The sequence below is a fragment of the Bombus vancouverensis genome, chromosome 9 (assembly GCF_051014615.1).
Source record: "Bombus vancouverensis nearcticus chromosome 9, iyBomVanc1_principal, whole genome shotgun sequence".
In the NCBI taxonomy this organism is placed as follows: Eukaryota; Metazoa; Arthropoda; class Insecta; order Hymenoptera; family Apidae; genus Bombus; species Bombus vancouverensis.
In genome coordinates this window covers 11,881,520-11,896,903 of record NC_134919.1, presented here as the reverse complement: position 1 = coordinate 11,896,903, position 15,384 = coordinate 11,881,520, and the positions used below count along the sequence as shown (strand labels likewise).

The 15,384-nt window shown below is 30.2% G+C and overlaps 3 protein-coding genes across 6 annotated transcripts; 1 reads left to right on the top strand and 2 right to left on the bottom strand.

Annotated features, from left to right (window-relative positions):
* Nucleotides 1–246: 246 nt before the first annotated feature.
* Nucleotides 247–5,653, top strand: Hel25E (ATP-dependent RNA helicase 25E). 3 transcript variants are annotated; one of them, XM_033346197.2, is made up of 11 exons: nucleotides 248–352; nucleotides 1,247–1,476; nucleotides 1,907–2,127; nucleotides 2,341–2,524; nucleotides 2,605–2,723; nucleotides 4,308–4,439; nucleotides 4,548–4,694; nucleotides 4,801–4,938; nucleotides 5,011–5,128; nucleotides 5,200–5,255; nucleotides 5,325–5,653. In XM_033346197.2, exons 2-10 carry the CDS (start codon nucleotides 1,275–1,277, stop codon nucleotides 5,211–5,213), a joined length of 1,275 nt encoding a protein of 424 aa, XP_033202088.1. In that variant the 5' UTR covers nucleotides 248–352; nucleotides 1,247–1,274; the 3' UTR covers nucleotides 5,214–5,255; nucleotides 5,325–5,653. The 3 variants fall into 3 exon arrangements, with proteins under 3 accessions (XP_033202087.1, XP_033202088.1, XP_076477304.1); XM_033346196.2 differs by lacking the exons at nucleotides 5,200–5,255; nucleotides 5,325–5,653 and having other exon boundaries at nucleotides 247–352; nucleotides 5,011–5,148; XM_076621189.1 differs by lacking the exons at nucleotides 248–352; nucleotides 5,200–5,255; nucleotides 5,325–5,653 and adding an exon at nucleotides 614–759 and having other exon boundaries at nucleotides 5,011–5,148.
* On the bottom strand, nucleotides 5,261–6,925 carry LOC117163688 (U6 snRNA-associated Sm-like protein LSm4). The gene is made up of 5 exons (XM_033346204.2): nucleotides 6,768–6,925; nucleotides 6,647–6,688; nucleotides 6,458–6,556; nucleotides 6,186–6,363; nucleotides 5,261–6,109 (listed from the first exon to the last, which is right to left on the bottom strand). Exons 1-5 carry the CDS (start codon nucleotides 6,768–6,770, stop codon nucleotides 6,012–6,014), a joined length of 420 nt encoding a protein of 139 aa, XP_033202095.1. The 5' UTR covers nucleotides 6,771–6,925; the 3' UTR covers nucleotides 5,261–6,011.
* A 2,355-nt stretch (nucleotides 6,926–9,280) lies between these two features.
* On the bottom strand, nucleotides 9,281–14,880 carry Wdr82 (WD repeat domain 82). 2 transcript variants are annotated; one of them, XR_004465499.2, is made up of 2 exons: nucleotides 12,409–14,880; nucleotides 9,281–12,342 (listed from the first exon to the last, which is right to left on the bottom strand). XR_004465499.2 is itself a non-coding variant. In XM_033346198.2 (1 exon), exon 1 carries the CDS (start codon nucleotides 14,455–14,457, stop codon nucleotides 13,510–13,512), a length of 948 nt encoding a protein of 315 aa, XP_033202089.1. In that variant the 5' UTR covers nucleotides 14,458–14,880; the 3' UTR covers nucleotides 9,281–13,509. The 2 variants fall into 2 exon arrangements, 1 of the variants encoding a protein (XP_033202089.1); XM_033346198.2 differs by having other exon boundaries at nucleotides 9,281–14,880.
* Between the last annotated feature and the right edge of the window lie 504 nt (nucleotides 14,881–15,384).

Sequence of the window (15,384 nt, the reverse complement as noted above, 5' to 3'; positions counted from 1 at the left end):
AAAGACCGCCAATATTTTAATATGATATATGATTGCGTATATCCGGTCATTGTCATAAGAATGAAGTTGTTCACAAGTTACAAGTAATCAACATCGGTATTATTATTTATAATGTTAAATATTATATTAATAATAATACGCGAACAAAATTGTAGCATAATTTTCTCACTGTATTTATTTAATATTTATTATTTCGAATAATTTTAATATAAATATAGGTTTTATAGGATGCATGCAGTTTTGTAGTTGGCACCTCTAGTCTTCCGGAATATAATGCGAGAAATTACACGAACGCACTGACTAAAGTAGTGATGAGTTACTGAGCGTCATTTTGTTAAAACTGTATCTGGAGGTAAGGTGAACATTTGTAATCCGTATTTAATTATCTATTAATAATCAATCCATACATAAAATGTATCTGATTGCATTAAGAATATCCTCAAATTTTACTATTGCATAATAGTTTTATTATTGGTTATGTTCCATAGTAAAAATTAAATGACGCATAAATGTTTATCTTGTAATCTGTAATGTTGAAAGCGTGAACGAATTTGGAAGATAAATGATATAATTTTTAATTGTGCAGATATGTACATGTGTCTAATTTACATTTCCAAGATGAGTGTTTAAAGAAATTTTGATTTTGACCGTTTTACTTATTTTATACCGTTCGTTTTTTCCACGAGTAAGCGATGTAGCGTCACTAAAATGGCGATTACATTAAGTGTATTATTCGTGCAAAAATCATTATTCTTATAGGCAAGTGTATTTTCATAGGTACATTTGTTTATCATGTATTTGAAAGACTTAGTACTTATTTAAGTGATTTAATATTTATTTTTTTTCTTATTTATATATTCTCATAATATTTCAGGAGATAGATTTCTAAATTATAAATAATACTTTCAAATTTTATGTTGAATTCTTTTTCTTTTTTTTCTTGCCAGATAAAAATAAGGGAAGGTATCAAGGAATTAATATAAATTTACTAAGATAAGCAAAGATTTGTTTCATCCACTAAATATTCTAATAAGTACTGTTCTTTGAATATTTTATATACTTTTACATACTCTGTGTATCTTTTGTACATCCGAATTTCCCATAAATGCTTAAACATCTGTGGTCTAAAGAGTTATTACAAATTTGAAATCAAAATTTAATAATAAATATCATGTAGATATTTATTATATAAATATAATTTTTGTAGGTTTTAGTTCTATGTATAATATTACTTTTCAAATTTCAGCAATAATTCAGTAAATATATAAAAAAAGATGGCGGATAATGATGACCTCTTGGATTACGAAGATGAAGAACAGACTGAACAATTAGTTGATGGAAGTAGGGATACACCTGCTAAAAAAGAAGTGAAGGGCACATATGTATCTATTCACAGTAGTGGATTTAGGGATTTTCTTCTTAAACCAGAAATATTACGTGCAATTATTGATTGTGGTTTTGAACATCCATCTGAAGGTAATAATGTTACAAAGTATAACATACCAGTACTAAATTTTATATACGGTACTGTCTGCAATGACAGTTGACATTACATTCCCACGAACTGTCATTGGTATGTGTACATTATATTCTTATTAATTATTAATATCTCACTCATTTTTTTTTCTCTCCTTATTTCAATTTTTGGGACATGTACATATCTTGATAAATGCATCTGTGTGCAGATAAACTTACAGATTGTATATGCTCTTGCAGGCAGTACTAGGTTAAAACTAATATATTAAAATATATAGATATTTAATATAATCAAATGATGAAAATCTGATAGGGACAACAGACTAGACATGAATGATTTGTCTATATTAACTGATTACGTGACTCGTATAAATTATTATATCTTTTATGTTAAATATATGGAGATTTTTCATATAAGCCTTATTTACAGTACAACATGAATGCATTCCCCAAGCAGTACTTGGTATGGATATATTATGTCAAGCAAAATCTGGCATGGGAAAAACAGCTGTATTTGTGCTAGCTACATTACAACAATTAGAATTAACAGAGAACCAGGTCTATGTCCTTGTCATGTGTCATACACGAGAACTTGCTTTCCAAATTAGCAAAGAATATGAACGATTTAGCAAATATATGCCTCATGTGAAAGTAAGCATAACTTATGTCAAGTATATTTAATTATAATTTATGTGGAATCTTCACATGATGAAATATAATTATCATATTAAATAATGGTGACACTCTTTAACACCACTACCTACCACTGACGAAGATTCTTATATTTATTATATAACTTAGCTTTATAAAAGAAATATGTTTGTGAATAATGATTCATTTTAAGTAATGTATCTACATTACTAGGTCGGTGTATTTTTTGGTGGTTTACCAATTCAAAAAGATGAAGAAGTCCTAAAGAACGTATGTCCTCATATTGTTGTTGGTACACCAGGTCGTATCCTTGCTCTTGTTCGAAATAAAAAATTAAATCTGAAACACTTGAAGCACTTTATACTCGATGAATGTGATAAAATGCTCGAGCTATTAGGTATTTATAAATACAGTTCTTTTTTTATGTATGACTATAACCCTGTTGAATATAAATTATATACCTACATTTATTTTCAGACATGCGCAGGGACGTACAGGAAATATTTAGAAGCACTCCACACGGTAAACAAGTCATGATGTTCAGCGCTACATTGTCCAAGGAGATACGTCCTGTCTGCAAAAAGTTCATGCAAGATGTAATTAAAAAAATCTTCCTCTTCACTTCGATCTTCGATTGCTCCTACTTCGTTGGCCCTGTATTCATACCCAGGACAAAGCTCAAACCATACTATAAATATCGTTGACGGCGCACCCGCGGGTTAGGCTAGTTAGACAACACTTTGAAGGAGTGACACAGAATTCAATAACGAAAAGCCCCTCGATGTCTCCGGTTGAAAGTCAAGTTCTACAACTTAAACGTAACAAGTTGCTGCTCCAAAGTTTTCCTCCATTTACCGGATGACGAGATATCTACTCATAAAAGGAACGATATCTTCGTTTAAAATCGTTTCTTGAGTTAATCAAGATGACATTGACGATGTTTTAAAGCAATTTTATTTAGTTCCTATCTTCGATGTTCAAATCTTTTAAATTGTCTGCTGCATATTGAAATTGCCAAAGTTAAAATGATGTTCTGTATAATGTTACACGAATATTAGGAAACGTCATATATCTGTCGGGATGGGTTGGGTGGAAAAAGTTTCTGCAATTTCTATGGGCAGATGATTCAATCAGGTGTAAGGGAGGGATAGATTTTTAAATGGCATAGAGCAGCATTGAAAGCAGTTTTCAATTGGGTGGGGGGCTAAGAAGATCTCAAGAAAACCTGAAGACAGAAGAGCGCAAGAAAGAAGATGCAAGAGGATGAATGGGAAACTGGGGTTAGCTAGGATGATGATACTGCTGCAATTACGTGGCATATATCTAGAATTTGTTATTCGCGTTCGTCTTATCTGTAATCGAAACAACGTATTTTGATATTTTGCAAAAAAAGCTAATGGAAATCAATAATCAATTAATAGGAGTGAAAATGGAAGTGTTCATACATAGTTTGATCGTGTTCACTTCTATGTGAAAGCAAAATATAAATCAGTTTGTGTATCACGAATCATAAGCTATTTAAGTCGCGATGTAAAAAAGTATGTATCCCAGAGGCCGTTAAATTTTGTGATAATGAGCATACCAACAATAATCGAGGCCAATTCTGGGCATATTCCGAATATACTAGAATTTGGGAGAAGAGATTTGGCATCGAGTGGTCAGCGGATGTGTGACAGAACATTCATGGGTGCGCCTTCTTAGTTCTGTTGAGGTGACTGCTGAGTTTTCGTTGTTGGCACTGCCCAGAGATGGAAGTCGTCGGACCGTATGTAACCAACATGACTAATCCGATCGACAAATAAGCGCAAAAAACTGAGAATTTAAGCAGAAAGTTCTCGAGAAATCATCTAATATATTTTATTTATAGTTACTTAATATAAAATTGCCATTATCAAGGAAGCGGGAGAAATTGGGACATTCATAAAAAAATACTCTACATTTTCACATCATTTACGTCACTTGTTAAACTTTCATTTGTAGTTCATTTTATATCTCAAATTTGTTTTCAATGATTTTTTGTTTATATTTCTCTAATACTCGATTCCATTCGTAAATTTCGTTACATTTTCAACTTAATGTGTTACGTCTAGAAAAATATTATATTGAATCTAGAAATTATCAAAGGTATGGTTATCTATAGGGTAAAATAGATAATCTTGTAAAAAACATTCTCTGCGCAGCCCATGGAAGTCTATGTGGATGATGAAGCGAAACTCACGTTGCACGGTCTACAACAACATTATGTGAAACTAAAAGAGAATGAAAAGAACAAGAAGCTATTTGAATTACTTGATGTACTTGAATTTAATCAGGTTTGTCCACAGACATCGATTAAGTGATATTTTTTATTATTTACTTTAAGATTTTCGTTATACATTAATCTACTGTAATATTCGTTTCTATTTTACATCATTCTATAGGTCGTTATCTTTGTAAAGTCTGTACAAAGGTGTATGGCTTTGGCACAACTTCTAACAGAACAAAATTTTCCTGCGATTGGTATACACAGGGGTATGACTCAGGAAGAACGACTATCAAGGTACCAACAATTTAAAGATTTCCAAAAGGTAAATGTTGTCTAGTGTAGGCCTATTTAATATATATTTCATGTAATGTAGATCTGTAATATTTCATTTATTTCGAAATAATTGCAAACAAATACTATTATTTTAGCGAATTTTGGTAGCTACAAATTTATTTGGACGTGGTATGGATATTGAGCGTGTAAACATAGTGTTTAATTACGATATGCCGGAAGATTCGGACACATACCTACATCGAGTAGCCAGAGCTGGTCGTTTTGGTACCAAGGTTAATATTCGCACGATATATTATAATGTAATAATACTAACATTCACTTTAATACTCGGTTAATACTTACAGGGTCTTGCTATTACATTAGTCAGTGATGAAAGTGATGCTAAGATACTGAACGATGTTCAAGAACGGTTTGATGTTAATATTACAGAGTTACCAGATGAGATAGATCTAGCTTCATACAGTAAGTTTACTTTAATATAAAATTTGAATGCGTAGTTCAAAAATTTTAAATTAATTTCGATTTTGTTTCAGTTGAAGGACGATAAATATAACATCATTCCCCAAAATAAATTTGAGACTACGATAAAGTAAGTACTAATTATAGTTCCTCAATTTTATTATAGATTATTTTTTTATCAGTGTATCTTTTGTTACAGGCATATGAAAATTTAAACGCTATACCGTACACTTGTCATTATGTATCCACATTAAGTATAACATATATTTTGTATCGATTTACAATTTTCTTTTCATTGATCTGACAAACCTTATGAACAAGTGACATAATCAAACTAATTATAGTTACGCTATGATTCTTCTAATGAACTACAATAAATAATTCACATTGTGATTGTACAATACTATTTTAACTTTCATTCTACGTTCAGTAAATAAGAATTGCGTGTATAAATAGAACTAAGAGAATACATTTTGTGTCCTCTTTAATACCTTATGTAAATGAAATAAATATTTCTCTTTTTTTATATATATAGTACGTTTAATATTATCCTAATTAAATTCGTAGATTTCCTCATAGGTGTCCTCTTTAATACCTTATGTAAACGAAATAAATATTTCTTTTTTTATATATATAGTACATTTAATATTATCCTAATTGAATTATTAGTTAAATATAATTAAACTGTAGAAATGTATTTTTTGCTGTACTTTGTTAATAGATTTTTGTTACAAAAATTGCTGTGTATTCAGTTTGTATGTTTATACATCTTAGTAAAAATTACTTACATAATAAAAGTGATAATTTTACATTTTGTATGAATATTTTTGAGAAAAAAAATAGGAAATTGAAGATTTGCTATATAAACTAAAATGATAACATAATTTCATTTGGTTCTTGCTTTATTTTGAGATTTGTTCCCTCCTTGATTACCTCCACCACGACCAAGAGCAGCAGGGCCTCTACCACCACGACCAAAAGTTCCTATAAAAGAAATATTTATGTACGTATATACTATTTAATATATGTATATTTACATATATATTATATATGATTATACCTCTTCCACTACCACGACCTCGTTGACTTTGTCCTCTTCCTTTCATTTCTCCACGTCCCCTCGATTTCATTTGTACATCTTCTTTTACCATATCTATGACTTCATCAGGAATTCGTAAATACTTAATTGTACTACCTCGAATATAGCATTCAGGCATTCTCCAAAATTTATCGCCATCCTATATAATATATGTTACATTATATATAATAAACTTTTATACAAATAATTTATGAAATATTTCATTAATTCGAAAAAATGTATCGTTATTGTACCCTGGATGTACATATAACCTCTCTGAGATTAATATTCATCCAGCTATCACAACTAACTAAATGTCCATTATACGTTTCTCCATTCTTAAGTTCGACTAGCTGTAAAAAATATTAAATTATTTAATTGAAAGCACTAATATTGCTAGATTATATGAAATATAACTTTATAAATATATATTTGAAACTAACCATAGGATGGTTTTGAGCAGTTCTTAATAACGACAAAGGTAACTGAAAAATACAAATGTGAAGTAAATGAAGATAATAAAGTATGAAAATTGAATTTTCATCTAATTATTTTTAAATTTACCATTTTTTATCACTTTGATGTGTATTTAAATATCGCACGATCAACATCAAAACAAACCGTTCGAAATGTTTAGTTATATTATAGTCAGTATAACCAACTAAAATGTAGTTATAATATAGTCCAGACAGTCAAATTTTTCATATAATTATATTTCTTGTAAAAAAATCGATAATCTTATTTTTATAAAAAATACATTCAATAATTAATTTTCAAATATAAAACTATCTAACAATGTAAATAAAATTTGATTACTGCAGCTGACATTATTGGCTGTTGACTAGTGACATTCGAGTAACACTGCTCGTCTCGTTGTGCAAACTATAAATAATATTCTTTATTACAATATACATATACTTATAATTTTTATATTTTATTTGTTACAAAAGCAATGTTTTGTAATTACATCGTATCAAAAGTACCTACATTAATCAAATTTTTATTCGTGAATGCCTTATATCATCGAAAAGTAACTGCAAATATTTATTAACTGTTAATAAGTATTAAATTCATACAACATAATTTGAATTATATGAAAATAAAAATTATTTTTTTCAGCTTAATACAAGATATCTTTTAATGAGAATGTAAGTGTACATAACTTAGGTGATAAATGACAAATGTTGGTAAAAGAAGATGCGAAAGCAGTTAATTTTGCTTCAATAAGAATTCAAAATATGGGAGGAAATGTTCATTATGTGGCTGGTTAAAATTTTCAAGAATTAATTAAAAGTTTTAATATTAAGAGATTTGTATGGTTCCAATCAGTTCATTATACCAGAACACGAGGGCTACAAAATAAAAATAGGTATTTTTTATCTTAGAGAAAAGACTTACAAGAGATGGCTAAGAAATTGATTCGAAAGTAAATTGAGCATAGAAAGTAAAGCATTAAAAAGACCAGAGAATCAAGGGAATGAATACATGGGAACTGCATGGGAGATATGAAATAGAAGAAAAATCCTTAAAAATTCCAAACATAACAAATTCATCTACCAAAGATACTTAACAAATTACTTTTAATAACAAATATTGAAGGAAGTGTACAACAAGAATTAAATTTAAAATAAGGAAATGTTCTGTTTTTAACTTGTGGAGAAAAGATTCGCATGGTAAATACATATTAATTTATTATGTTTCCAACATTCATTAATTTAAATATATATATATTAACATTAAACAATTATATATATTAACATCAAATTTAAATTACAGTAGATATCATTAGGAAGAGTACATCTTGAATTTACAAATTTCTTATAAAGTAAAAATCAAAAAATTCGTATAAGGAATGTATTATTATGGACCACCGAATTTCCTTTATTTTTGTTCAATACTGATAAACATTAATCATTAGAAACCATGCATCATCTATTCATACAACCTCATCCAGATGATATGCAATATCTTATAAAGAATTCACTTTCTTAAATCGACTATCCACTATCCACTGTCTTATCAAGAAGGTATTCTTGTTAATTAATTAACGAGCTTAGTACTTATATATACCTATATACTTATTTTAATAAGTGAAATACTTATTTGTTCCTTTATAGGTTAAAGAATTACATTATGATTTGGTTATGAATGGTTTTGAGACTACAGGAGAATCAATATGAATTCACGAATCAAAATTACAAATAGAAATATTTTAAATGCTAAATATAAATGAATTATTTGAATATGAATTATTTATTATATAGATGAAATATTTAGAATCTGTTATCCCACTTCATGGTGGAATTGCTATAGGTATTTTATTTTTAACTTAAATATCAGCAATACCCAATAACATTGAATTATAGTAAAAAGATATTAAGAAACTTCTCAAGATTGGATCGTTTAATATGTTTAATCCGTAATACCAAAACTATGAAAAACGATGAAGCAAGATTTAATATCAAGAGTACTTTTGGGGAAATAAAAAGATTTTGTCATATACAGACAATAGACAAATAAAACTTTTTGTATTTTTTACTATAACGTAAAATTAATTCTAAAAGGTCAGCTTGTTATGTTATCTTTAAAAAATTCTTTTCAATAATTTGTGTATATTTTATACAATATGTCTGATATTTTTATATACTTTATAATAATCATCGTACTATATGAAAAATCTGTTTATATAATATAATATAATGTGACAATGAAAAGTATTCATATATTACTTTATAACATCAATTTTGTACAAAAATGTTTAAAAACACAATTTTATTTTAAGTAGAATAAAATTCAATTCCAAAGTATTATCCATTTTATTTAAATTTATTTCATAAGAATCTGCCTTATAATTTACAATATCTATGAATGTTGCGATTACTGTAAATCATAATACACCCGTTTATATCGCATTTTTATATTGTTATAAATATTGCGAAGAAATAATAGTATCACGAAACATAATGAAAATAATTTTAGCATAACAAAAAATATGATTGATGCTGCACTCAAAAGTATAAAAATTAATAGCTCATCTTTATATTTACTATGTCTGAACAAAATGTATAATCAACAGCTATATATCATAAGTGATAAATTTATTGCATGAAAAAGGGAATTACACGTATACCATATTAAGCAATATTTGCACAGCTTTAATTACTAAAAATTCTATCGATTTTACTGTAGAGATGTAATTATGTTACATTAACATACGTGTTACGTAATTTTAGCGATTAAAATTGCTATTAAACATTACCATACTGTTAACGATTTTGCAAAGTAACATAGACATGATCAGCCAGCAATAAAACAATATACAAAGTATACATACAACAGAAATGTGAAATTATGTTTTTCTATGTTAGGGTTTATTTATGTTTCTAAAAACGGTTAATAGAAATCAGCATAGAAATAAAATGATAAGACCAAATTTTAATGTACAAAAAAAGTGTTTTATTAGAATTTGTTTTTCTTAGGAAACTTTCACGCGTTCTATTTAAATTGATTAAAAAAAAAAAAATCTTTTATCTGCGCAGTAAATGTTATATATAAATTGAACATTGTCATCAAAGATTCTTTTTCGTGAATTACGCTTAAAAATATGTTCGTTCAATAAAAATTCCCTAATAAACACGCTGATATGCTGTTATATTTAAAGTGAAAGAAAATTTCATCATTCTGTGTTAATTGTCGTTTCGACTTAGCGAACTGGAACATAGGTAAATGCGATCACAAAACATTTTGTTTCTTTCTTTACAGAAAATGAATTCTTATTTCAATTTTTATTGCAATTTTCATATAATATGGAAGTAAAAAGATTTTCTCTTTTAATATACTAAAATATCTCTTCATATTTACTATGCACAATACATGTTCCAAGTATTCAAGAATAATTCAATATCATAAATCGTTTAAATGTTTCAGAACGATATAAAAAAAAAAGAAAGTTTCCAAAGTTAATTTCCTGCTAAAATGTAAGTGTTAAAGGTGTGCATATTTTAACTCATCAATGGAAGAAGATGCAGTCTCATAACTGAAATTTCCATTTTATAATGACAACACGTTTGTTTTCGTATGTTCCTAGTTCTCTAAGAATCTATAATGCACTATTACGCATAACGTGTTAATTAATCGGCTTAACTCTTACGCAGAATAACGTAAAATTCAATTAAAAATTAGTACGAATATGACTACATTTCATCTACAAAACACGCATGTCGACTGTTATCCCATTACCAAAACTTAACGTAGGAACTTAGAAATCTCTCAAAAACTAGAACTTTTCAAAATAAATGTTTCTAAATATATAGAATAATTGAACATAGATTAATTACTTCAGTGAATCATCACATTTAGTATCTTTTGTTTACTTTTGCGTCTTTCTTTTTTTAAGTGCATTTTAATAAAACGTTCTCATAATTGTTAAAATTCATTCGATTGACACAATATACACCTAATCTTAATTCAGTTCTAAATCCCTATGTTAAGTGGCCGCATAAATCGATGGTCATGACAGAGGCGTAAATGAGTGATATTGTATAGTTTAGAAATAATATTTCTTTTGCTTCATTCAAATAGTTAAATATGACAAAAATTAAACTAAATGATTTAACAATAAAAAGTTCTTGGCTCGTACAATATTACCTTCTTTTTTATAGATTGTGTATCCCCGTTGTGGACAATAAAATGTAAATATACAATCACTAAATGAAGACTGATGTTTATAAAAAAAAATATCATATTATTTTGTTTTTATATATACAACTCTACGAGGATTTGTACAATCTCAGGAAAAAAGAATCGTTTATTTATGCCCCTGACTGACGCTTTAAACGTGGAAACAAATTGAAGTGGACTTATAACCACTGAAAAATCTAATCGATCAATGATCAATTTTCGCGTCTCCGCTCACGGAAGAACGTAAATTTATCGATTAGATAATGTTCCGTCGTTAACTTGCCAGAATATATACAAGTTGTCGCTTTTTCCGTTTGGGAACACAGTGTTTCGCATGTTAAACGATTTACAGAAATTCGTATTCGAGATTATTCTTGGCATGGGCTTGAATTTATTCAATTATATTTGGCAGTATGAAAGTATTTTAATCTATATACGTGGATCGATCATGGTACTTTCAAAACGATTTGATTTCTTCGAGTCTATCTTTCGGGTGCCATATGAAATCTTTGCTTCGATCTGATTCGTTAAATTCGGCGTATATTCGTCTTCTTTTTTGTTAATTACGTACAATACACGTTTTTAAATAACAATCGTATTTCTTCATTTTCGCATGTTCGACGTAGACCGCAATCTTTGCGTACACTGTTTCGCCACTTAGAAAAATACTATTTTACAAGATGTGGCGAACTCTCGTGCATTGGCGCACAAGTAATGCATTCAAGAGCTCGCCGACCTCGAAGATATACAAGCGAACACATTACACACAAAGAGACATTCGTACACGCACTCATACACTGTTGTAGAATCAATAGACAATACGCAAATATGCAACACAATCATACATGTTACACATACGTATGCGTTTTTTTCGTATAGAATAATACAATCATCTACTCTTGCATAAGGTATGTTAAGGAAAACATCTAGAAATTCTAGAGGACACTGTGGATATAATGATATATACACGTATGATGAAGGCAGGGCTATATAATCGAACAGACAGAATGTGCACGAGCAGTGTTGTAAATATGTAGTACAAGTCATACAATTTTGTGTGATATTCTTTTCGACGCGGTTTTCGCGATATCTTCAGTTTTTATCCTAAGCAAACAATACAATTTCGATAATTTATTAAGTATGGACTTATATACGTATAGAATGAAACGAAACAGCCATTTAACTACAATTATATCATATTAAAAGGATGGATTGTCGAACTTTTTTTTTTCTTTTTTATATCTTTTTCTCTTTTTTAATTTGTAATAAAATGCTGCCTGTTCATTCCAATGCACCTGTTGTCTTATAGTAAAATGCTTTATCGCATACATGTAAACATTAAAATTTACCGAACTACTGTGTGAAAATGATTAGACTTAACTGCACTTCCTACCATCATCGAATGTTTTCTCACCCGGCCCGCCGGTTCCACGCATGTAGATTAAAAATGATACCATATCTAGAATAATACATATACAATAACATAAGTGCCAACGTTGGCAGTATACTTTCAGAATTATTATACCTTTATCGCATGGAAGTAGTAGAAACACGAGATACTTTACTGCCGTCAACGAAGTGTCTATTTAAGACATTTCACATGTTTATTGCGCATAATAAATAAGCTCGATATCCTATCGTTCTTGCGCGCAACGAGGTCGTATAATCATTGAATTTCAAGTGAACGCCCGTTCATAATGAGATTAAGAAAAATATCCCTGATTTCGGACGGCCACTAGCAAATTTAATTAATGAATCAATTTGTTGAGATATGTGTTAATGCAATATGATTACAACAATTTCTCCATGCGCGATATCAGCGACTACAATTCTTCTTTTCATCAACCAATTATGTATCATAGAATAAAATGTAAAATTTCATATAGTAGATATAGAATTCGATTTGTTTTCGAAGTATTAATAAAAGAACTATTCCTTTTTCTTTTTTTGTGCTGTACAAACTTATGTCAAGTGAATAACATCAAAATGTTTCAATTAAAAAATCTATACAAATATATTCTATTGGTAATATAATATATGTTAATTTCTTTTTTAGTGCAGTGAATCAAAATAATTATTGAAGTTATTGGTTTTGCCAAAGTATGGTCAAACTGTTCAGATGTCTGTATGGTATAGATAATTCTGTATCGTTACTACACACAGGTACACAAGAAGGAATTATGTACACAAGATGACATATCCAAATACTAGCAATATTTGTAGCATACTTTGAGAAATAAGAGAAGTGATAGTGTATCACGATTTTTAAATATTGGCAAGGTATTATGATGGTCACGTTCATCGCGCCACAGAGTATATGACGATGAAGATGAAAATGGCAAAATACATAAACCATGCATGACATACTCAAAGCAAGCCAATGAGCCAAGCGGGCCAATTTCCTGGATATTGTAGCCATTTTTTCTGCTGCTTGGGTTTGTTCCAGCACCGGCGTCTCATACGTCGGTTAGTTAACCTTGTACATAATGTAAATGCAATTTCTGCTCATTTGAAATACCCAAGAATTATTGTTATTCCCTCCTTGAACCGATGTCATTTTCAGTTCCTTCTTGCACAAAATTAGGTAAATTCTAGCAAGCATTGCCCAGTATTTGATGCATTGATTTTATGCATTTTCGTCAATAGTAGGCAACCAAAATGCCATATTGGTACAGGCAGATGCTAACATCATATACTTAGGATTAAATTGAATACACTGAACTGGTGCAGGGTGATCTCCATTAAGCACACAAACTTTGTATCCAGTTTCAGCATTCCATACATGCACTCTTCCATCTGTGGATCCACTAAATACAAACTGTGAATCAGGACTAAAGCTGGCTTCAATTGCAATTCCTTTGTTGTTCAAATAACCAGCAAATGTTTGTAGCGGAGTACCATGAAAGGCATCAATCAAACGGATTGTGCTGCCATTTGTAGAGATCAAAATGGTTTTACCATCTCTACTAAACTTTAGTCCTGTCCAATCACATTCCTTCTCTTGAGATAATTTAAATGTAACAAATGGCCCTTTGTCGAAACTGCGTAGATCATACAGCTTCAAGAACTCTGAATTGACACCCGCTGCGAAAATCAGACCCTCTGGATCATATGCAGCAACTGGACGTCCCGAAACATTCATAACACCATGACAATTAGGAGAACGTAAGTCCCATAGTCTTAATGATTTATCTAAAGATCCAGAAAGAAATGTATCTTCTATAGGGCTGATACATAACGATACAACTTTCTTGCTATGACCTGGGAAATATCTGATATACTTATTATCATGCAAGCTTAGATAACGGATGGTGTCATCAATTTTTGTACTGCTGTGTATCGCAGTATTCTTTGCATGGGTGAAATGGATTAAATCTACACCATATTTCTTGGAATTGACTGTACGCACCTGAGTGCCTTTCTCACAGTCATATATCACGATCTGGTCATCTTCCGAGCAGGAGATCAAAGTATCCCCGTTTGGTGAAAAATCGATGCTATTTATGCGATCGGAATTTTCACGGAAAACTTTGGCCACCTTGAAGCTCCTCACCACGTGGTCAACGAGCTTCATGGTGATGGACGGCGCGTTCTCCCTTTCGTGCCGTCCTCTTAACCTCCCCGCTTCCGCAATTTCTTTTTCCTTTCTTCTAATATAGTCTAGGCGCCGAAGCGCGAAGCTTCAGCGGAGGGGTCAGGGGTTTGTCTATGTACCACTGTTATTCACCTCGCGGGAAGAAAAAACTCGCGGGGAGTTCAAGAGGTCAAAGAATCCAAAACGCAGCTCAACTATCACCTTGTTAACCTCCGGACTTTCTTGATTTCTCTTTTACCCGACTATCAGAGTTACTTCTCAATCCGAACTTGATTTCCTTTAATTTGACAAAAGGGCTCCTTCCAATGTCTTCTCTCTTTCCTACGAACGGACGCCGTCGGCAGACTAGCGCACACAGCACGCACAAATTCTGCCAACTGTTTAGAGAAATGGATGACGAATTACCGTGAACTGTTCTCAAGATACTGTAGATTCATACCGTGAGTAAAGCTATCGATCTGCGTTGACGTCGATGTAATGCCCGCCTCCTAAGAAACTGTTTTATCAGAAGGAACAGAGAATTTGAAATTTATTTAAATCCCTAATTGCTAAATTAAAACTTTTTCCCTCAAGTAGTAGTTATGAGAAATGTTATTTAACTGATTAAATTTGTTATCACGATAATGTGAAATTAATATCTTTCTCAGTCGTCTTTTTTTTATTATGTACTGGATGTGAGATGTTATATTTAGACAATGAATTTTTATGCATTTATAGGAAATTTAAAATTGCAAAAATGCAAATATTGCACATATTATGCAAAAAATATACAAAATATCCGAAGTGTAGAACTTATTATGATATTCAGTAGAAGAAATAAATTTCTACTGAGATTTCATTTGTTTAATTAGCTTTACAAAAAATGAATAAAAATTCATTGTCTAATTATATTTTATCTTAGTTATG